The sequence below is a fragment of the Balaenoptera musculus genome, chromosome 4, assembly GCF_009873245.2.
Source record: "Balaenoptera musculus isolate JJ_BM4_2016_0621 chromosome 4, mBalMus1.pri.v3, whole genome shotgun sequence".
Lineage (NCBI taxonomy): Eukaryota > Metazoa > Chordata > Mammalia > Artiodactyla > Balaenopteridae > Balaenoptera > Balaenoptera musculus.
Window position 1 is genome coordinate 62,359,780 of NC_045788.1, and position 24,341 is coordinate 62,384,120.

The 24,341-nt window shown below is 35.8% G+C and overlaps 1 protein-coding gene across 1 annotated transcript in view; it reads left to right on the plus strand.

Annotated features, from left to right (window-relative positions):
• The window catches only part of VPS8 (VPS8 subunit of CORVET complex), a 280,105-nt gene that overhangs the window by 79,171 nt on the left and 176,593 nt on the right, over nucleotides 1-24,341 (plus strand). Inside the window, exons 22-23 of the mRNA XM_036850709.1 lie at nucleotides 6,589-6,635; nucleotides 21,310-21,532. Of these exons, the coding sequence (XP_036706604.1) occupies nucleotides 6,589-6,635; nucleotides 21,310-21,532 (270 nt within the window). The remainder of the gene's footprint in view (nucleotides 1-6,588; nucleotides 6,636-21,309; nucleotides 21,533-24,341) is intronic.

Sequence of the window (24,341 nt, forward strand, 5' to 3'; positions counted from 1 at the left end):
GTTTATTTTTTAGGTGGAGAGAGCATTTTACTTTCTGATATATGATTCCTTTCTAGTTTTATTGTATTGTGTTCAGATCATGTTTTGTGTACCAATTCTACTTTTTGGAGCTTATTTAGGGTTTTTTTTGTGTGTGTGTGGTCTAATATATGATCATTAATGTTCCACAAGCACTTGAGATATAATATTTTGTGTATTTTCACAGAAAATCGTTCATTGTCAGTCAGATTTTTAAAATTAATTGTTAGATCTTCTAAACCCTTACCCATTTTTGTCTACCCAATTTCTCATGGACAGTGAGAAGTAAAGTGCCCTGTTAATAGTGTTCTTTTCTCTATTTTTCCTTCCATTTTCTGCCTTAGGAATGTTAGCACCGTATAATTTAGAACGTACCCTGTAGCAATTTGGCATATAGAAATAGGAAATTTATCTTCACTATGATTTATTTATTCATTTAATGCCCTTTTAGCCTGAATTTTACTTTAGCTGATAAACAACCTTTAATCTGATCACAATCCTGATTTTTCTTTGCATGGTATACTTTTGCCTATCGTTTTATTTTTGGTCTTTCCAGATCACTTTGTATTTGTTTCTTGTTTACTACGTAGAGTTGGGTGTTTGCTTTTTTCATATTTCAATCTGAAAATCTTAGGTGAGTTAAACCAAATATTTTTTGTTTTTATTTTTTTTAAAGAAAGCCTTTTACCACTTTATTTTTTACGTGTACTTCTGATATTTACAATTGTGTATTTTATTCCAGTGACTACCTTTGTAATTATAGCATTATATAGTACCCTTGATCCTCTATTTTTTGGGGGCATTGGTCCTTTCTGTTATTAAATTTAGCATATTTTTCTTCCTTCTTTCTCCTCAACCCCTCCTCTATTACCAGATTTTAATCATTATCTTTTATACTGTTAAAAATGCTTCTAGTTCTAAGTTTAATTGTGAGTTTTAAAGGATATCTTTTGACTACCAATTTACAGATGAGGCCACTTAATCTTTTCTCCCCCCGACCTTTTCTCTTTCTCCTCCCAATTTGTCTTCATATAAATCTTTTCCTCATTGTCAGAGGGTATCTGTTTGTTGTTTTAGGCTTACTTTTGTAGTTAAATATAGTTCCTGCTGATCACCAGTGCTTTTGCTATAGTTTTCCCAGTCATTTCTTGGTTGCTGAAGCAGTTTCTTCAAGAAAGGCTAATGAGGGCTTCCCTGGTGGCGCAGTGGTTGAGAATCTGCCTGCCAATGCAGGGGACATGGGTTCGAGCCCTGGTCTGGGAAGATCCCACATGCCGCGGAGCAACTAGGTCCGTGAGCCACAATTACTGAGCCTGCGCGTCTGGAGCCTGTGCTCCGCAACAAGAGAGGCCGCGATAGTGAGAGGCCTGCGCACTGCGATGCAGAGTGGCCCCCGCTCGCCGCAACTGGAGAAAGCCCTCGCACAGAAACAAAGACCCAACATAGCCAAAAATAAACAAAAATAATTTAAAAAAAAAAAAAGAAAGAAAGGCTAATGAGGGAATTCCCTGCGGTCCAGTGGTTAGGACTTTGCACTCTCACTGCCGAGGGGCTGAGTCCAATCCCTGGTTGGAGAACTAAGATTCCACAAGCCATGCGGTATGGCCAAAAAAAAAAAAAAAGAAGAAAAGCTAATGAATCACCACCAATCTCATCAGTAAAGTCTAACTACTCTGAAGCTGTAAAGCTCACAGAATTGGCTGTGTGATTTCCAAAATTCTAATTTTCAATTGAAAGCTTGAATTTTATCATTGGCAACAAATATGTTCATTTTTTCCCCTTGAAGTGACAGCTTGCCTGTGTTCATTTCTGAAAAAATTTTTGTCAGATACTCAAATCTGAATAGATATCTTTTTCTGTCAGTCGTGGTAATCCGTGATAGAAGTGGTTGGTTCAGCTCACAACTCAAACAGTTGTGCAGGTTCTTTTCCTTGAGACAGCTATAGCACTTTGCTGTGCAACAGAAATGGCTTATTCCTATTTCTCATTTCATCACACAGAATATTTTAAAAAATGTACTTAAAGGTTGAGATTTAATAAAATTAAAACCACTGCTTCATCAAGGACAGTCGAGTGAAAATGGCATTTTTTCCTTTCCTCTGAGGGCATGACTGTGAAGAATATGATGACTACTAGTATGGATTGGCGCCACTGCCTGGATGCAGGCTAAGGAGACAGCAGTTTTACTGACCCTTGCAGTTACACCATATTTGCAAAAGTAAACACGCTGAAAAATAAAAATGAAATCTTAATATTTTTATGAAAATTAGTTTGACGTCACAAACCCCCTGAGTCTTGAAGACCTCCTGTGGCCTCTCATGAATCAGACTTTGAGAACAACTGATAGGATCTTAATTATGCTAAATGATTAGAAAAAGGCAAAGAAATATAATAGTTTTAAATAATATTTTCTCTTCATGGTAAAATTATGGAGGACATTTTATCTTAAAATATCTTTATGTAATTTTTAAAAATATAAATTTATTTATTTTTGGCTGTGTTGGGTCTTCATTGCTGTGCACAGGCTTTCTCTAGTTGTGGCGAGCAGGGGCTACTCTTCGTTGCGGTGCATGGGCTTCTTATTGCGGTGGCTTCTTTTGTTGCAGAGCACAGGCTGTAGGCGTGGGCTTCAGTAGTTGTGGCACATGGGCTTAGTTGCTCCATGGCATGTGGGATCTTCCTGGGTCTCGAACCCGTGTCCCCTGCATTGGCAGGTGGTTTCTTAACCACTGTGCCACGAGGGAAGCCCCTCTTTATGTAATTTTCAAATGTTCTTCTGTGAATTCATATTACTTTCATGAAAAAGAAAAGAATATCATGCTTCACATTCTTGGCTGTAAAATGATAGGCTTCTAAATAGAAGGGGACAAAAGTTTAATAAAAGGCACATCTTTTTTTCTAAATATGGAGGACATTTGGGCACAATTTGGCCAAAAGTAAACTAATATGGAGGAGGCTTAAAAAAAAAAAGGGAAGGCTTATGAGAACAATATTTTTTGAGTTTGTTGAGTCTTCAAATTGTTGGTCTCTAGCTTTTATTTTATTTTATTATTTTTAAAAATATTTATTTATTTATTTGGCTGCGCCAGGTCTTAGTTGCGGCACTCACGGGATCTTTAGTTGCAGCATGTGAGATCTTTAGTTGTGACGTGCCGGATCTGTTAGTTGTGGCATGCGAACTCTTAGTTGCGGCATGTGGGATCTAGCTCCCTGGCCAGGGGTTGAACCCGGGCCCCCTACGTTGGGAGTGTGGAGTCTTAGCCACTGGACCACCAGGGAAGTAAGTCCCTCTAGCTTTTATGTTGAAAAACATTTTGGCTCTCCTTAAGGATCTTGAAAATACTGTTCTGTTATCGTCTGTCATGGAATGCCACTGTGGGGTAATCTGAGGCTAGCCAGGTTGTTTTTTTTCCCTCTCTCAAAATTCATCTTTTTTCCTGGCTATTTCTTAGTTTGGGTAATCCAGTAACTTTACTGCATTGGGTCTCAGTATAATCATTTTAGGCCATTTTTCCCTGGAATAGTATGTGTTCTATTAATATGTAGATTTAAGACTTTTTAAAAAATAATCTCAGGAAAGTTTTCTTGAATTATGTCTTGAACTATTCATTCTGTTCTGTTGTTTTAGTTTTCTTATTCAGGGATTCTAATTACACATACATTGATGCTTTCTCTTTCTCTTCCTCCCCCTTTCCTCCCTCTTTCCCTCTCACCTTTCTCCCCCCAGTTCTCTGCAAGCTGGGTATCACCCATTACTGTGCTTACCATCTAATGAGGAAGATAAAACACCATCTTTCTAAAGATACCAGTGATTTCCTAATTTATAAATAAAATAAAACTTTCACATCTTATTCATTCTCAATGCTCTATTAAACAGTGATGATCACTCCTTCCTTTTTAAAATTCTGTGTCCTGTAGATATCTATGATTGTGTGGTCTTCTGATTTTTAACCTTTGTGACTGTTCCTGAGTTGGATTTTGTTTCCATCCTCTGACCATATCATAAATATTGGTCTTCCTCAAGATGTAATCCACTGTTCACTGATTTTTATCTCTATTATCCCTGGACAGTTTATTCATATACAATATTTCCTTTCATGACTTAGAAGTGTGTAATTCTAACCCAGATGTTTCAGATTACTATATCCAGTTTCTTACTATTCAGTATCAAAGTAAAGATGTTCCTCAAAGCTATGACAGCCCAAACTATGTTTAGCTTCTTCCTTCTAACACCTCCTCCCATATTCCTTATCTCATTTCATGAAATCTTCATCCAACCATTGCTCAAACTAGAAACTTAGGAGTTTCTTAGACTCCTGCCTGTGCCTTCCAACCCATAACCAATCTGTCAGCAACCTCTACAGTTTTACTTTATAAACAGTGCTTGATTCTATCTGCTGGTTTTTATGCCTACTCTCACTACTCTAGTTTGGTCTCCTGTTTCCATCTTGGACTACTATACTAGCCACCTATCTTCAGTCTTGGTTTCCCAGATCCTCCCATCATAGAATCAACAGAGTGATTTGTCTACATGTATTAATCTGATGGTTACACTCTCCATTATCCCTATAGTATATCCTTAGTACTTAATGCTAGGATAGGCACTTAATTCCTTATTTTATGCCTTTAATAATTCTAAATATACTTTAATAATTTCTACCTGATAATTATAATATTTGAAGTTTTAGGGGTCTCCCCTGCTGTTTGTAGTTTCTGCTGACATTAACTTATGGTATATTATTTCATGAGGTGCTTTAAACTTTTTTATTTTGGGCACATCTTTTGGGGGCTTTATCAGGAGGTCTTATTTTGCCTGTTAAGCAAAGCACTGTTAAGCACTGTTAAGCACTGTTAACTGTTAAACACTGTTTCTGGAATTTTTTTCTTTCAAGTGCTCCAGGAGTATCCTTTTTTCAGGATCACCTTTTGTGTTAATTTCTTGGCCTGATTATTCCCATACTAAGGAGATAGTGTAAATTCAAATCCCAAATCCACCTGTGGGCAGGATCTTGATTATAGATTCTTGGAGAGTGCAGATTTATCCCCACTGAGTCGAGGCAGAGACAGACAACCTTTCTTGTTAGCTTCCTATGCATATAGGCAGGTTTTTTTGTTTTTTCTAATTGCCTTTCACTAAGGAGGCACCTTTCAAGAATCCTGTTTTTAGGAGGATCTTTGCTTTACTTCCTTATGTTGCAAGAATTAAGGCCTCAGTTTGTTTCTGGCATTAAAACCCAAGCTCTTATATGAACAACAAATTTATTGGACAATCTCAGTGATGGCTCAGGGCTTATTGCTTTAGTTTGCAGTTCCTTTTTCAATTTTAAACCCTGGGTATTGCCCCTAGTTTTTGGGGAGCTCAGCTGTGTATTTTAAAGAGTGTTTGTTAAATTTCCTCAATATTTCTAGGAAGTTTTTTTCTCTGCAGATTATTTGTCCCTCTATATGTATTCTCATTCAGGGCTGAGACTTAACACAGCTCTAACACTTTTCAAATCTATGGTTTTAGCTTCTGTTTTTGAAGAATCTAAGTAAGATTATAAATGTAGTCATGAGGAATATTGATAAATAAAGGAAGCAGGATGGATGGGGCAGGGTTAGCCTTTTAGGATTATAGGTCCTTCTGCTTACTTCTCTCTCAGATAATAGTGGTTCCTCAGTTTTTGTTCTTTTTGTCAAAGAAGTGTTAGCATGTGGTATTCTCTTCTTCACATAATGTCTTCTCCCTCCTGATGGGATATTCTTCTGCCCAGAACCTAAGCCTTCCAGGATTTTTAAAAGGAAACCATTGCTCTTCAGCTAGCAGAAAATGAAAGAGTACTGCTGAAATCTAATGCTTGGGTACTTGACAAGTTCTAGTCATAATAAGCTACTGCTCCTCCCTCAAAGTGTTTCTCTTGAAAAAGGCCAAAATTATGGGTTGCCATTCATTTGATATGAGTCTATACATGATGAATTTAAAATAGTCAACATATTATGGAACTGAGAAATTAACCTTAAAATAGCTGGTTTGGAGGATTGTGACAAAATATGGACAACCTTAATCACCTGAGCCACCAATGGGACCAACTATATTATATTATCAATTTGATGTATTTTCTTTACAAAGTTGTGAGATAAATACATATTTTTCACGTAATGTTTCTTATAATGTTGTAAACTCTTTATAAACTTGTAATATCTACATAATATTTTATTTAAATAGCAGATTTACTTAACTGTTTTCCCATGTTGTATATTTAATTTCAATGTCTTCCTCCCTTCCCCCTCCTTCTCCTCTTTCTTCTATTATAGAGCTGCAGTGAATATCTTAATGCGTTAAATTTTTTTTCTTACTAAATGTATTTAGGGTAAATTTCCAGGTAGAATTACTGGGTAAAAGTGTTTTCACATTCTTAAGGCTTTTGACACAGAGTGCCAAATTGCTTACCAAAAGTATGGTACAGAGTTATATTCTCCCAACAATCTAACAGTATCTGAAGCAGACTACTTTCATTATGTGTTGTGTCTAACCAGGGGGCCATTGGACAGAGATGCGGTGCTGATGCTTTCTTTACGGTTTCTCTACAGGATATGGTGCCCGTCATAGTTGATTACTGCCTTCTGCTGCAACGAAAGTGAGTATACATTGCCTGTCAGGTTCAATCATTTTGAGTCCAAGTTGCCTCTTGCTTATATTATAGCAATAATTTACTACTATGAATTCTATGAATTTGACTCAATAGGTTTTTTTAAAAAATGAATTTACAGAAATTTGATTCTTTAAGAATTTTCAGTCCTAATAAAATTAACTTGTCCAATATAGATGTATCATCTGTGTATTTATGTGGCAGGATAGTGGAGGTGAAGAACATAGCAAAAGAGCAATGCTTAATCACTTAAAGATCTTAAAAGTGTATGATTCATGTATTATATATATATGCTCTTGTATGAACCATCACTAAAACACAGTATTTCATACCACTCAAAAAAAGGAAAGATTTATTGTGCTTCTTTTTTAAGAGCCTCTTCGTTTAAAGGAAATCACTGTAAATAAACTCTTGATTAGGGTCTGTTCATTTAAATAGTAACTACATAAATTAACCAACACTGTGCTAGTTCATAATTTTTCACACTTATAATAATAGTTAGCTTCCTACATGCCAGGTATTGTTCTAAGCACTTTAATTTATCTATTTTTTATAACAACTTATTTAATTTTTATAACGGTGAGGTAGGTATTATTGTTATCTTCATTTTACATAAGAGGTTCAAGAGGCAGTATGCGATTAAGTAACTTGCCAAAACTTGCTCACACTTTTTTTGAGGAGCAAAGGTGGGATTCTAATGCAGGCAGCCTAGCTCTTGGGTTCTTGCTCATAACTACCAGCTTGTACCGCTTTTTCAGTGGTGAACAGCTGTGAGGATCCAGTGCAGATACTCCCCAAACCCTATACAACACTGTCTTGACTCCTGAATTGATGTATATTCAGGTTGCCTAAATCATATAAGGTTGGATCATACTTAGAAAGTATCAGTGAAGGTTATCAAGAGGGCAGTTATTTGCTATGTCAGACCTTCAATTAAATCACAAAGAGCTCTAGCTTCTGTTTACTTAGGGCTCAGATTCATTCCAGTGTTTCAGCTATAGTGTTACATGTAATTATCCAGTGAAATATGTTGTATTCATGGTTGGGATGTTGTTGAAAACATGGTTTTATGTTACACATTGTCTTCTTTATGAGGGCCCAAGGAAGAAATTTCTCTCAGGTGTTAGTACCAGAAATACTTTTGCATCTTCTGAACAGCTAACTCACTTTTAGCTGATGGACAGTGAATTGTATAGCTAATTATTGTTTCCTAGGGAGCTAGGAGCCATGATATACTAACCTCACTCTAGTTCTTAACTTAGTTTTCTCTTCAGCTCATGTTTTACACTTACACTTCCTTGTTATTTGTCTTATATTTTTTAAAGCAGCCTCAATAGTTTATGGATCAGTTTTACATATTTTATTTCATTTAATCCTCATATTTACAGTGTAAGAGAGGTAAAGTTATCTTCATTTTCAGATGAGGAAATTGAGATGTAGTGATGTTTCTAATACTAATAAGTGCTGGGACCAACCTAAATCTTCAAATTGAGGTAATATAAATGAGATAAAATAAAATATCTAAGAGATTAAATTTTGTTTAGAGTAAGAAGGCATATCTTTATAAAACAGATTATCTCTACCTAAATGGTACCTGGCACAAAGTAGCCTGATGGTTGAATTAATGAAGTAATTCTGCCTCTTGGTTTGCAGGGTGACTTGTGATCATTAACTTGAAATCTTGAATACTCTCACAGTGAGATAAAGTTGAAATGACCTGAGCCGTTGTAAGATGGATTATATAGGGAAAAAGAAAAAAAAAAGGGTTTTTTTTCTTTCAGAAATATTTTCTGTTATTCCCAAAAATATCCCAGAGATAAGTTTTTCTTTTCTTATATGACTTGAAAAGGAAATATTTCCAACTTTATTTAATCTATTGACTGGCTGAGAATGCAATAATTTCTTTATTAAATCAGAGCATCCAACATAGAAGACAAGATCTAGTCTAGATTATCACCAAATTAGAATCTATTTATTATTTCTTCATTTTTATCAATTTCTTTCCTTCCTTTAATTTTTCCTGATTCCTTAGCATGTTTTCTTCTGGGCTGTGTCTGAAATGAATACAGTATTTGTTGTGGAGATCTCAGAAATACCAGCAGTCATAGTATATTCCTGACTGCCAAGGGGAAGGGAGATTTCAAGGGTCCTTTTCTGAGCTCTTCTTGGTCCTTTTCTCTTTCCTTCATCCAGTCATACACACATACTCCTAGATCCAGCATTGGATATTTTTCCTGAACCATAGTGCAAATAGTATGGCCTCCTTCTCTCTTGACTGTTTCTGAACGCTGAAGACCAGATTGTACTAGATCCTGCTTTTGCTTAGGAGAAGTTCCAACATGTGTGTTCTTACTCTCTTTCCCCTCCTGGTCTCTTTCCCCACTTTTTCTACTCTCTGGGTTCCAGTAGGGGCAGAAGGGACAGGGTAGTGTCCTCAGCAATGTAAGAAAGTTTGAGGCTGTGGAACTAGGCATTGGGTCACATGTTCCCTTTTGTGTTCTAGATTCTGTGCTCTTGTGCTTGCTTACTTCTCATCATACTGGTTTTTCTTTTTCATCATAATGTTAAGATTCTATATATGCGCCTGAGCTTATGAGTAAAGAGGTCAAATAGGCCATTTGATCAACTTTGATTCTTTGTGTCTAGGTCATCTTTCATTTTCCTTCCATTGCAAACATGCAATGATTAAAGATTTATTAGATATAAAAATTCTGTGTTTCTTAAATACTTCAGTGTAATCACGCTTAAAAATAGAGTTAAATTTTTTCTTAGTTTCCATAGATAATAAAATTAAAAATGATCAATTTCCTAGACTCAATTGAAGCAGAGGGATTTAAAAATTATGTAGCTTCATTCCAGTATGATATCTTTCTCCCTAAACTGGACACTCTCTTTATGCCATTTTCTTTGACATTTGGTTCCATTTGCATCTAGAATCTTCTCTTCTACATTCCCAAATTTTCAAAATATTTGTGATGTTGAGATTGCTTTTAAGAATGCTCAGATTGTGCATAACACAGATACCATCTTAAAAAAAAAAAGAATTTACCTGGAACAAAATGTAGAGCATAAACAAAGATAAAAACTTAGAAAATATGAGAGGAGAATAGAAAAGAAGCTTCAACATATACCTGACCATTGTTCCAAAATTAAAGACTAGAGAACATGGCTAATAATTTCCTGAATTAAAGGAAGACAGAAATTATCAGAAAGAAAACTCTTGGTGCACAACAGAACAAATCATAACAAGCCTACACCTATGAGTCTGATTATACTAAGAGTGACAGTGGCATAGCATTGCATACTGCACTGAGCGTCTCACATAGGAGTTCTGCTTCTAGCAATGGCAATGAGGACAGCTGGGAAATCTGGATAATTTGTTAACAGAATTTATATGAAAGCATCGGAGAGCTACCAAGGGGATGAGGATCTGTGGTACCAAGATCCAGGCAGAGGAGAGAGGAACAGAAGCTGGCTCTTCCTGTTGAGATAATTGCCAACTCTGAAAAACGGCAGCTGAGGGGTTGAGAAGCTGAGCAAAACTTTAGAGCGATTCGTGATGTTGCTGCAGTTGAGTTCAAGGATCACACAAAAAGAGGGGCACTAAATATTCCAGGCTTTTGATTGAGCTGTGAAGAGCTACACCCTAAGAATAATGCTGAATTAGAACACATGTAGGTTCATCATGGTTAAACTGCTGAAAACTAGAGACAAAAAAAATCTTTAATGTCATTATGAAAGAAAAAAACCCCTTCAAAATAATAACAATTAGGTGGGATTAACTAAGATGGCGGAGTAGAAGGACGTGCTCTCACTCCCTCTCGCGAGAACACCAGAATCACAACTGGCTGCTGGACAGTCATCGACAGGAAGACACTGGACTTCACCAAGGAGGATACTCCACGTCCAAGGACAGAGGAGAAGCCACAGTGAGACGGTAGGAGGGGCGCAATCAGAGTAAAATCAAATCCCATAACTGCTGGGTGGGTGACACACAGACCGGCGAACACTTATACCACAGAAGTCCACCCACTGGAGTGAAGGTTCTGAGCCCCACGTCAGGCTTCCCAACCTGGGGTCCGGCAACGGGAGGAGGAATTCATAGAGAATCAGACTTTGAAGCCTACTGGGAATTGATTGCAGGACTTCGACAGGACTGGGGGAAACAGAGACCCCACTCTTGGAGGGCGCACATGGAATAGTGTGTGCATCGGGACGCGGGGGAAGGAGCAGTGACCCTGGGGGAGACTGAACCAGACCTACCTGCTAGTGTTGGAGGGTCTCCTGCAGAGGCGGGGGCTGGCTCTGTTTCACTGTTGGGACAAGGACACTGGCAGCGGAGGTTCTGGGAAGTACTCCTTGGCGTGAGCCCTCCCAGAGTCTGCCGTTAGCCCCACCAAAGAGCCCAGGTAGGCTCCAGTGTTGGGTTGCCTCAGGCAAAACAACCAACAGGGAGGGAACCAAGCCCCACCCATCAGCAGTCAAATGGATTAAAGTTTTACGGAGCTCTGACCACCACAGCAACAGTCAGCTCTACCCACCACCAGAGCCTCCCATCAAGCCTCTTAGATAGCCTCAACCACCAGAGGGCAGACAGCAGAAGCAAGAAAAACTACAATCCTGCAGCCTGTGGAACAAAAACCACATTTACAGAAAGATAGACAAGATGAAAAGGCAGAGGGCTATGTACCAGATGAAGGAACAAGAAAAAACCCCAGAAAAACAACTAAATGAAGTGGAGATAGGCAACCTTCTAGAAAAAGAATTCAGAATAATGATAGTGAAGATGATCCAGGACCTCAGAATAAGAATGGAGGCAAAGATTGAGAAGATGCAAGAAATGATTAACAAAGACCTAGAAGAATTAAAGAACAAACAAACAGAGATGACCAATACAATAACTGAAATGAAAACTACACTAGAAGGAATCAATAGCAGAATAACTGAGGCAGAAGAACAGATAAGTGACCTGGAAGACAGAATGGTGGAATTCACTGCTGCGGAACAGACTAAAGAAAAAAGAATGAAAAGAAATGAAGACAGCCTAAGAGACCTCTGGGACAACATCAAACGCAACAACATTCGCATTATAGGGGTCCCAGAAGGAGAAGAGAGAGAGAAAGGACCAGAGAAAATATTTGAAGACATTATAGTCGAAAACTTCCCTAACATGGGAAAGGAAATAGCCACCCAAATTCAGTAAGCACAGAGAGTCCCATACAGGATAAACGCAAGGAGGAACACGCCAAGACACATAGTAATCAAATTGGCAAAAATTAAAGACAAAGAAAAATTATTGAAAGCAGCAAGGGAAAAATGACAAATAACATACAAGGGAACTCCCATAAGGTTAACAGCTGATTTCTCAGCAGAAACTCTACAAGCTAGAAAGGAGTGTCATGATATACTTAAAGTGATGAAAGGGAAGAACCTACAACCAAGATTACTCTACCCGGCAAGGATCTCATTTAGATTTGATGGAGAAATCAAAAGCTTTACAGACAAGCAAAAGCTAAGAGAATACAGCACCACCAAACCAGCTCTACAACAAATGCTAAAGGAACTTCTCTAAGTGGGAAACACAATAGAAGAAAAGGACCTACAAAAACAAACCCAAAACAATTAAGAAAATGGTCATAGGAACATACATATTGATAATTACCTTAAACATGAATGGATTAAATGCTCCAACCAAAAGACACAGGCTTGCTGAATGGATAAAAAACAAGACCCATATATATGCTGTCTACAAGAGACCCACTTTAGACCTAGGGACACATACAGACTGAAAGTGAGGGGATGGAAAAAGATATTCCATGCAAATGGAAATCAAAAGAAAGCTGGAGTAGCTATATTCATATCAGATAAAATAGACTTTAAAATAAAGAATGTTACAAGAGACAAGGAAGGACACTACATAATGATCAAGGGATCAATCCAAGAAGAAGATATAACAATTATAAATATATATGCACCCAACATAGGAGCACCTCAATACATAAGGCAACTGCTAACAGCTATAAAAGAGGAAATCGACAGTAACACAGTAATAGTGGGGGACTTTAACACCTCACTTACACCAGTGGACAGATCATCCAAAATGAAAATAAATAAGGAAACAGAAGCTTTAAATGACACAATAGACCAGATAGATTTAATTGATATTTATAGGACATTCCATCCAAAAACAGCAGATTACATGTTCTTCTCAAGTGCGCACAGAACATTCTCCAGGATAGATCACATCTTGGGTCACAAATCAAGCCTCAGTAAATTTAAGAAAATTGAAATCATATCAAGCATCTTTTCTGACCACAATGCTATGAGATTACAAATGAATTACAGGGAAAAAAACGTAAAAAACACAAACACATGGAGGCTAAACAATACGTTACTAAATAACCAAGAGATCACTGAAGAAATCAAAGAGGAAATCAAAAAATACCTAGAGACAAATGACAATGAAAACACGACGACCCAAAACCTATGGGATGCAGCAAAAGCAGTTCTAAGAGGGAAGTTTATAGCTATACAAGCCTACCTCAAGAAACAAGAAAAATCTTAAGTAAACAATCTAACCTTACACCTAAAGAAACTAGAGAAAGAAGAACAAACAAAACACAAAGTTAGCAGAAGGAAAGAAATCATAAAGATCAGAGCAGAAAAAAATGAAATAGAAACAAAGAAAACAATAGCAAAGATCAATAAAACTAAAAGCTGGTTCTTTGAGAAGATAAACAAAATTGATAAGCCATTAGCCAGACTCATCAAGGAAAAGAGGGAGAGGACTCAAATCAATAAAATCAGAAATGAAAAAGGAGAAGTTACAACAGACACCGCAGAAATAGAAAGCATCCTAAGAGACTACTACAAGCAACTCTATGCCAATAAAATGGACAACCTGGAAGAAATGGACAAATTCTTAGAAAGGTATAACCTTCCAAGACTGAACCAGGAAGAAACAGAAAATATGAACAGACCAATCACAAGTAATGAAATTGAAACTGTGATTAAAAATCTTCCAACAAACAAAAGTCCAGGACCAGATGGCTTCACAGGTGAATTCTATCAAACATTTAGAGAAGAGCTAACACCTATCCTTCTCAAACTCTTCCAAAAAATTGCAGAGGAAGGAACACTCCCAAACTCATTCTATGAGGCCACCATCACCCTGATACCAAAAACAGACAAAGACACTACAAAAAAAGAAAATTACAGACCAATATCACTGATGAATATAGATGCAAAAATCCTCAACAAAATACTAGCAAACAGAATCCAACAACACATTAAAAGGATCATACACCATGATCAAGTGGCATTTATCCCAGGGATGCAAGGATTCTTCAATATATGCAAATCAATCAATGTGATACACCATATTAACAAATTGAAGAATAAAAACCATATGATCATCTCAATAGATGCAGAAAAAGCTTTTGACAAAATTCAACACCCATTTATGATAAAAACTCTCCAGAAAGTGGGCATAGAGGGAACCTATCTCAACATAATAAAGGTCATATATGACAAACCCACAGCAAACATCATTCTCAATGGTGAAAAACTGAAAGCATTTCCTGTAAGATCAGGAACGAGACAAGGATGTCCACTCTCACCACTATTATTCAACATAGTTTTGGAAGTCCTAGCCACGGCAATCAGAGAAGAAAAAGAAATAAAAGGAATACAAACTGGAAAAGAAGAAGTAAAACTGTCACTGTTTGTGGATGACATGATACTATACATAGAGAATCCTAAAACTGCCACCAGAAAACTGCTAGAGCTAATCAATGAATATGGTAAAGTAGCAGGATACAAAATTAATGCACAGAAATCGCTTGCATTCCTATACACTAATGATGAAAAATCTGAAAGAGAAATTATGGAAACACTCCCATTTACCATTGCAACAAAAAGAATAAAATACCTAGGAATACACCTACCTAGGGAGACAAAAGACCTGTATGCAGAACACTATAAGACACTGATGAAAGAAATTAAAGATGATACCAACAGATGGAGAGATATACCATGTTCTTGGATTGGAAGAATCAACGTTGTGAAAATGACTCTACTACCCAAAGCAATCTACAGATTCAATGCAATCTCTATCAAATTACCAATGCCATTTTTTACGGAACTAGAACAAAAAATCTTAAAATTTGTATGGAGACACAAAAGACCCCTAATAGCCAAAGCAGTCTTGAGGGAAAAAAATGGAGCAGGAGGATTCAGACTCCCTGACTTCAGACTATACTAGAAAACTACAGTAATCAAGGCAATATGGTACTGGCACAAAAACAGAAACATAGATCCATGGAACAAGATAGAAAGCCCAGAGATAAACCCACACACCTATGGTCAACTAATCTATGACAAAGGAGGCAAGGATATACAATGGAGAAAAAACAGTCTCTTCAATAAGTGGTGCTGGGAAAACTGGACAGCTACATATAAAAGAATGAAATTAGAACACTCCCTAACACCATACAGAAAAATAAACTCAAAATGGATTAGAGACCTAAATGTAAGACCAGACTCTCAGAGGAAAACATAGGAAGAACACTCTTTGACATAAATCACAGCAAGATCTTTTTTGATCCACCTCCTAGAGTAATGGAAATAAAAACAAAAATAAACAAATGGGACCTAATGAAACTTCAAAGCTTTTGCACAGCAAAGGAAACCATAAACAAGACGAAAAGACAACCCTCAGAATGGGAGAAAATATTTGCAAACGAATCAACGGACAAAGGATTAATCTCCAAAATATATAAACAGCTCATTCAGCTCAATGGTAAAGAAACAAACACCCTAATCCAAAAATGGGCAGAAGACCTAAATAGACATTTCTCCCAGGAAGACGTAGAGACGGCCACGAAGCACATGAAAAGATGCTCAACATCACTAATTATTACAGAAATGCAAATCAAAACTACAATGAGGTATCACCTCACCCCAGTTAGAATGGGCATCATCAGAAAATCTACAAACCACAAATGCTGGAGAGGGTGTGGAGAAAAGGGAACCCTCTTGCACTGTTGGTGGGAATGTAAATTGATACAGCCACTATGGAGAACAATATGGAGGTTCCTTAAAAAACTAAAAATAGAATTACCATATGACCCAGCAATCCCACTACTGGGCATATACCCAGAGAAAACCGTAATTCAAAAAGACACATGCACCCGAATGTTCATTGCAGCACTATTTACAATAGCCAGGTCATGGAAGCAACCTAAATGCCCATCAACAGACGAATGGATAAAGAAGTTGTGGTACATGTATGCAATGGAATATTACTCAGCCATAAAAAGGAACGAAATTGAGTCATTTGTTGAGACGTGGATGGATCTAGAGACTGTCATACAGAGTGAAGTAAGTCAGAAAGAGAAAAACAAATATCGTATATTAACGCATGTATGTGGAACCTAGAAAAATGGTACAGATGAACTGGGTTGTAGGGCAGAAGTTGAGACACAGATGTAGAGAACAAACGTATGGACACCAAGGGGGGAAAACTGCGGTGGGGTGGGGATGGTGGTGTGCTGAATTGGGCGATTGGGATTGACATGTATAAAGTGATGTGTATAAAAATAAATAAATAAATAAATAAATAAAATAGTAACAATTAACCTTACAGCTTACTTCTAAACAGAAATAATGGAAGCCAAAGACAACAGAATTGTGAAAGGACAGAAAGAAAACATCTATTAATATAGAATTCTATATACAACAAAAATACCTTTTGAAAATGAAAGTGTTATAGAAATATATTCTAAGAAACACAAACTGAGAGAATTCATCATTTGCAGACCTGCACTAAACAAATAACAAAAGCTGTTCTTTAGATAAAAGGAAAATGATTGAGGTGGAAAAGCTAATATGTGTGTAAGTGAATATAGAATATAATCAATATGTGTGAGGATTGAATAAAACATGAAGAAAAATGAAGAGAAAAATATATGAAAACAATACTACATAATTGTAGAAAAGGGTAAATAAGGTTAAAGTGTATTAAAGTCCTTGCACTGTCTAGAAGGTGGTAAATTTATTAATTTATATTATAATTTAATAATTTGAAGATGCAAATTATAATCTCTAAACCCATACTTAGTATATAATAGTAAAAACATATATAACTAAGAAGGTAATAAATGGTGTCATGATTAAAAATACAATTTAAAAAAAGTCAAAAGGAGCAAAAGTAATTAAGAATAGTTAAGACGAGAAAGATAATAAATGATAAATTTAAAAATATATCAGTAATTACATTAAATAGCAAACAACTAAAACAAACAAACAAACAAAACATAATCGAGTACTCAGCCAATTTCAAGTAACTTCTTCCACTTCTAGGGTGGTCACTTAGACACTCAATACTGGCCTCCAGATACCTTTTATATTAATATTTTCTGATTGAGTACATTGGTTTTATAGTCAGTCCTCTTATTTTCATATATTATACTGTCTCTTATGAGGGTTAAATTATAAACACAGAGTACATACTCTGAAATTAATTTTAACTCAATACCACAACCATTATTATACTATGATCACTGTTACCTCTGTATCATAAGTCATAGAATTTCATACCCAGCAGTAATATTACATTACTAGGATATATATGTATTTCCATTCATCTGTAAGAATTCTTTTATAATGTAAAATCCTTTTTACTATGGCAGGAACCACACTGCTTTTTCTCTGTAGGGCATACTGATCAGTGTGTAATGGACATCATTTTTGGTTAAAATTTGGCTTTATTATCTTTTTGTGAATCTTTAAAAATCAGAAATGATAGGAAATTCTGTTTTTGAAGATCTACCTTTATTTTCATAATTTGGTCTCTGCTCACACAGTTTCATTTCAATTTGATAGTGCATATATATTTTTGCAGTACTAGAAAAAGATATAAAATATCTCAAGGGTTTTTGTAGGATATTTAATGATTTGTCATTTTGCTTATACAACAGTAGCCATAATTTCAGTTTATTTTGAAAATAGGTCCAGAGTTTACTTGAACTATAATCGTAATTTTGAACATTGTTTAAAAATAAGTGCTTAAATAAATGCTGTTATTATGTGTGAATTATATCTCAAAGCCATTATAAAACAAAATAGGTGCTGTATGTAGATGATCTTGACCACTTCAAGCTTATATCACTGTAAGCAGAGATCCAAAAAGAAGCCATTATTCAAATAACTTGAATTATATATAAATCTGAACCAAAAATATTTCTCTTAAATCTAAAGTGAACCTGAAGTGGCTTTTTGATAGCCAGAGTATTTGTTTAACCTTGTTGTTCAACATCAGGATTATTATTTGTGAAACAGAAAGATTTTAATTATCAGCCATGGTTGAGGAACTTAATGTTTTGAGTTTTCTCATCATTTTCTTGGTAACTGCAAGTTAAAATTTTAAACATCAAAGCTGGGTGAAAAATGGGGCCATGCCTTTTTTATTTTATCTAACTGCTATATTGAGATATAATTCACGTACCATAAAATTCACCATTTTAAAGAGTATGGTAGTTTTCAATATATTCACAGAGTTTAATTAAGCCATGTCTTTTTAAAGGAAATATTTACAAACTGTGATACTTGTATCAGGAAACAGAGCATTTTGAACATAATTTCTTGAAGATCATTTGAACTTTTTTTGAGCAGTGAAATAACTTTCATTTTGCACACAATTCAGCATCTATGATAGTAGCCAGACATGTAACAGGTTCTCAATAAATTTTAATTAAATAAGTGAAATTTGGTAAAAAAAAAAAAATAGTGGATTATCTCTAAAGGTCATATTTTCCAGGTCATATGGAGCCCTTTTTTTTTTTTTTAACTTTTTATTTTATATTGGAGTTCAGGTGATTAAAAATGTTGTGTTAATTTCAGGTGTACAGCAAGGTGATTCAGCTCTACATTTATATGTATCTATTCTTTTGAACTTTGTTTTTAATTTTATAAATAAAGAGGCAGCCGAAATCAACTTTGGATTTATTAAATCCCACTTATATCTAGTGGGGGGTTGTTTATTTGGTTCTGGTGTATATTTAGTGTACGCTGGCAAGTGTTAGGATTGACGCTCTTGCTCCCTTCAGACAGTCTCTGAATTTGTAATTATCTCATAAGCTGAGTTCTTCACATTTTTTAATTGTAAAATTGATAGTGCAAAAAGTGAATTTGGTCATTTTTTTCTATCAATTTGAAGTTATGTGTGATAAACTCCAAATAATGTCTTTAATATGAGTATTAATATAAAGTGAAGTTATGTAGAAGACCTTTTTGTTGGCCCTCTGTTATTCAGAATTTATTTATTCAGGATTTTTCTATTATACTAGTTATAAGGAGGCTAAGCTTGAAGCGATAAACATCAGTTTTGACATTAGCCGTTCCAGGAAACAGAGTCAGCACCCTGGAGTATAATGCCTAAGTACAGAAAGAAACACAAGAGCCAAAACCATTTTTTTTTTTTGTATGTACTTTTCTTTTTCCCTCCTTCTCTGATGATCTAATAAATATTTTCCCAGAATGATGAGAACATGTCTTAAAATTTTGTTTTATTTTTATTTTAAGGTAGAGATGCAGATAGGAGTTGCTGAGTTATATTTTTCTTGCTTCTTTATTATAGCCTCTTACTGGTTAAGAAAGAAGCATATAGTTTTGCCATTAATCTTACCAGCATGGCATGCTGTAGTTTGTCACAGGAGTGCCTTGTTTGTCAACTTTTATGCTCTGTTTACTGAATTTGTAGCTCTTTAATTTTCCTCCCCAGGGCTTTTTGTGCTGAACTGAAATATATAATTATCTTCCCTAGCATGTTGTTTTTAACAACACATTACAGAGTGCAAGGGCTAGCAAATATGACATTTTCTTTAAGTTCATTAGAGTTACTTTGTTACTCTTATTTTATCTTTCTTACAGTAAGGCTTCATTAATCTCAGTTCCTTTTGCTTGGCTAGTAATTGGTAATCACAAAAATGTAATGGACTGTTGATTAAAATGAAACTAACATGAAAAATACTCTGATAAATATAAAGCGAAGGGGAAAATGATGCAATAATTACACTTGTGGATATGAGAAAAAAATAAATGGATATGGATTTCCCCCCAGGATATTGCAAATACTGTTTATTGAAAAGCAACATGGCGTTCTATGCAGTTGTAGCCAGTCCATTTATTATTTGTCCCCCTTCCAGGACTTCAGATGAGGCAAGACCCCATCCCATTGCTTTCAGAATCTTCCTTGTCCTTTTTGTGGAACTTGTCATGAAAGATCACACCTGTGGATGAACCATCTACCACTTTTCACAATTGACATGATGCACATATATAGAGATTATACATTTAGCAAATAAATAAATAAACAATCGATCCTAACAGGTAAATAGAATTAGCACAGTTTTTGTATTTGAAAAAAGAGAGAATTAAAGAATCAGTGAATGATATAAGTCAATACACTGTATAAATGGAAACATGGAAAACATTTAATTTTGCCAGTCATCAAAGAATTGAAAACAGTGATGCTGTTTAATTTATACATTAAACTATATGGGAAAAAACTAAAGACAGTTGTCTGTTGAAACTGTTGAAATTATACATTACTGATGGCTGTGTAAATTGGTGCTATGATGATTTTTGAAGATAATTTAGTAATACATTTTAAGTGCCACAAAATTTTTTGTATCTTTTGACTTTAAATAAATTTCTAAAAGTAGAATGACTAAGGAATTAAGCCCCCAAATGGAAAGACTATATGTGTAGATGTTCATTGTGGCCTCACTCATAATAGTGAAATAGTGGAAATAAGTGATACATTACAGGAATAGTTATATAAATTCTGATGTTTCAGCATATTGAAACGTGGTTAGACAAAATGGTAATTTTAAAGAGTTAAGTAGCAGCTTAGGACAATGCTTATATAATATTGGGTGAAAACAAAATTCAGATTATGTCTATGGTGAATAGAACTCTAAAATTATTTCTGGACTCTTTGCAGAAGAAATACAAAATAAATAAAACACAGTTATTGAGTGTGGTAGCATTTGATTAATTAGTTTTTTTGTTTCTGCAGTAAAATAGTTTTCAGACATATTTTTAAAACATTGAACATTTTCTTCTTCCTCTCCCATCAATAATCACTACCTAAACCCTTTGGGAAGCAAGGGGCAAGAACTAGATAAAGAAGCAGATTGGCCTTGCAGATCAGATGGGAATATTTAGATACCAGGAAAGAGGAAAGGATAAATTGTGAATAGTCTATTTAATTTTTTTTTTTACTTCATCATAGTCTCCGTACTACCTGCTCCCATATCAATGTTGTCTTTAAGAAGCAGTGTGCCATAATGGATTCAGCACAGGGTTTAGGTCAGATGGCTGATGCAAATTCTGAATCTATCACTTGTTAGCTAACTGATTTTCAGTAAATAATTTAACTTATTCAACATTTTTTATTTGTAAAAAGTATTGGGTGAATTAATTAGGATAGTATATATAAGAGATTTTTCAAAATATAAAGCTCTTTGCAAATTTTGTTACTGTTTTTAATAAACTTGCATGTAAGTTGAAATAGGAAAAAGATGAGATATACTTAGTAGACTGAATTTAATGGATGTTTGGAATGTTCCTAAAAGTATTTTTCCCCGTTCTGTTGCAGGGATCTTTTATTTAGCCAGGTGTATGACAAATTAAGTGAGAATTCAGTGGCCAAAGGAGTGTTTTTGGAGTGCCTTGAACCATATATTTTAAGTGATAAATTGGTGGGGATCACACCCCAGGTAATGAAAGACTTGATTGTTCATTTCCAAGATAAAAAATTAATGGAAAATGTGGAAGCCCTCATTGTACATATGGATATCACCAGCCTAGATATTCAGCAGGTGAGTTTATAGGCAGTCTACTAATTTATGGAATAAACATCATTCTTTATTGAATATGTTTACCTGACTCATTGGGCCTTACTCTGTCTTTCATCAACCCTAATTATTTTTTAGCACTTTTTGGTACAAGGTCTCATAAACTTATATTTGTCAATATATTTCTTAGCAGTGTTCTTTACTTAAAGCTAGATTAGGAACTCCTGCAAGCCAGTAGTCTTCGGTTTCCTTGACATCCCCCAGAGCTCTTAGCATAGGGTTTATATTTGGTAGTTGCTCGATAAATGCTTATTGGTCTATCCTTCTTCATCAGTTTGTTTGTTCACTACTACAATTTTCATCCTGCAAGTGAATTTCAACTATAAGCACTTCCACGTGGAAAATAGAATATTTTTACTTTTGAGAGTATGATGCCATTTTTTTGAAAAGCTAGTTTATATGTCCAGAGTTGCTAACTTTCATACATTAAGTTTTGAAATGCAGGGCATAGTATAAGAAGCAAACTTCAGGACATCTTAGCATGATCAGCCAGCTCATTGATAATATACCTCCAGTATATCTGAGGTCTCCACATAAGTTTTAAGTCCTTAATTGAGGAGCAATATGTATCTGACCTAAGACACTTCACTCTTAACTCTTCATTTAACTCTTCAGTCCTAATGCTGAGCAAAGGCACAAAGGTACCAAGGTGCTGAGCCCTACTGAGCTAAAATACGGTGACTTACAAACTTAGAAGGACCAAAGGTTTTTTGTTTGTTTGTTTGTTTGTTTTTAATGTGCAAAATCACACGGAAATGAAGGGTTTGGAAAATGGTTATTGTTTTCTTCATGGAAGTTCTTTATGAATGGCTGTACGTTTGCAAAGGCCAGGTCCTCTTTACATATGCCTTTCTGTCATGTGGGTAATTTGGCGTAATCTTCATGTCTGACAATAGGTCTGGTGATTTGAGAGCATGTTATCAATCTAGCTTTATTTACTATCACTGATATAAGAGAAATTTCTAATTTCTTCTCCTTCCAACATTTTTAGCTTTTTCTCCAACACTAGGTAAATATTCTCTGCTCTTTTTCATGTTAAAACAACAGTTTAAACAATCTCCCCATCAGATTCCCTTCTCTCCGTATCCAGCCTTCCCCTCCTTCCCCTTTGGTTACTGCCATATCACATTTCCCACTTGCAGCCAGTTCCCTCCCTCCCTCCCTCCTTTCTTCCTTCCTTCCTTCCTCCACCCCTTTCCCTCTTTCTTTCTTTCCCACATTTCTTGAAAGCATTCTCTAGGTTGCCTCTTCCATTTCATTCACATCCTAATATTTCTTCAGCTTTACTTTCACTAGAGTCTGTAATGACCTCCAATGCTTTAGTGACCCTGGTGGACAAGGCTTATCATAAGGCTTACATTAGCAAAAAAAAGTTTGATAATAAACAGACAAACAAGTCAACAAGCCAGAAATATCCAAAACAAGTATTATGTTAAAAGTCAAACAGGCAGTATGATAAAGAGAGAATGAGATATCTTAGATGGGTCAGTTATAGAAAACCAAGAAAGTAACATTGAGTCTGATCGAATCCGGAATCTGAATGACAAGAAGGAATCAGTAGTGCAAAAATCTTGGAGGAGAAGACTGTTATAGGTAAAAACAACAGCTAATGCAAAAAAAAAAAAAAAAAAAAGATTTGTGTTGGGTGCTAAAAGTTACAGATAAAAGGCAAACAGAGCTTGGTTGAAAGAGAGAGGTAGCCCTTTCAGGGCAAGGTACAGATTTTTCCTTTTTATTCTGAGTGCTATAGGAAATCATTAAAAGGTTTTAAGTGAGATCACTCTGATTTGCCTATAGATAAGAGAATGAGGGGTGGGGGTCAAGTACAGAAGAAGCAAGGAGATTGGTTAAGAGCTGGTCCAGGAGGTAGTCCTGGCCAGAGATGATAGTGGTGAGATGGAGAGAGATGGCCTGACTTTGGATACATTTTGGAGGTAGAACTGATTTGCTGATGAATTGGACCTAAAAGTGTGGAAAGAGAGAATTTAAGGCTGTTGCCTAATTTTTTGGCTTGAAAAACAAGGTGGATAGTGATTCCTTTAAGAAGATTGGAAGACTGGGGTAGGTCTAAGTTTGGGAGACAAAATCAGGAGTTGTATTTTGCCATTTTATTTTGATAGCTACTAGACACTCAGGTGAAGATATCAAGTTAGTGGTTGGATATATGGGTCAGAGGAGAGGTTAGGGCTGAAGCTGTAAAGAGATGTATGATCATGGCACTGGCTGAGAGGGCGGAAAGTGAGAGAAGAGAAGAGGTCCCAGAACATGCCTTTGTCTAGAAGGACTCTCCCATGACACCTCACTTCCATTTTCCCTCAGACTAGTAGTTTGTTTTCCCTTTGGCTATTCCTTGTCATTCTCCTTTGTTGACCTCTACTCTTCCACTTCGGTCTTCTCCTGTCACTCAGTAGTATAACATAGCTCTCGTAGGAACAGTATATAGGGTACTCTATACTTAAGTCATCTCTATTCCTCTTCCTAATCCCTTCATCTCTATTCCTCATCCTTACTGCTCCTTCTGCCTGCAGAACCCCTAGTTTCCACATCGGCTTTTGGCTCACATACATGTATCTGTTAGGTCCTAACTTAAATATTGCTCCCTCAGGGATGACCTTCTGAATACTCCAGACCAAGTCAAGTTCCTTTATAGACTTAACACATTTGTAAATGAACTATTTGTGTAATTGAGTATCTTCCCTAAGTCATAATTCATGCACCATTTTGTGCCCCTTCTTTTGGTGAGTGTCCAGGATGAATGGAAGTTCTGTCAGGG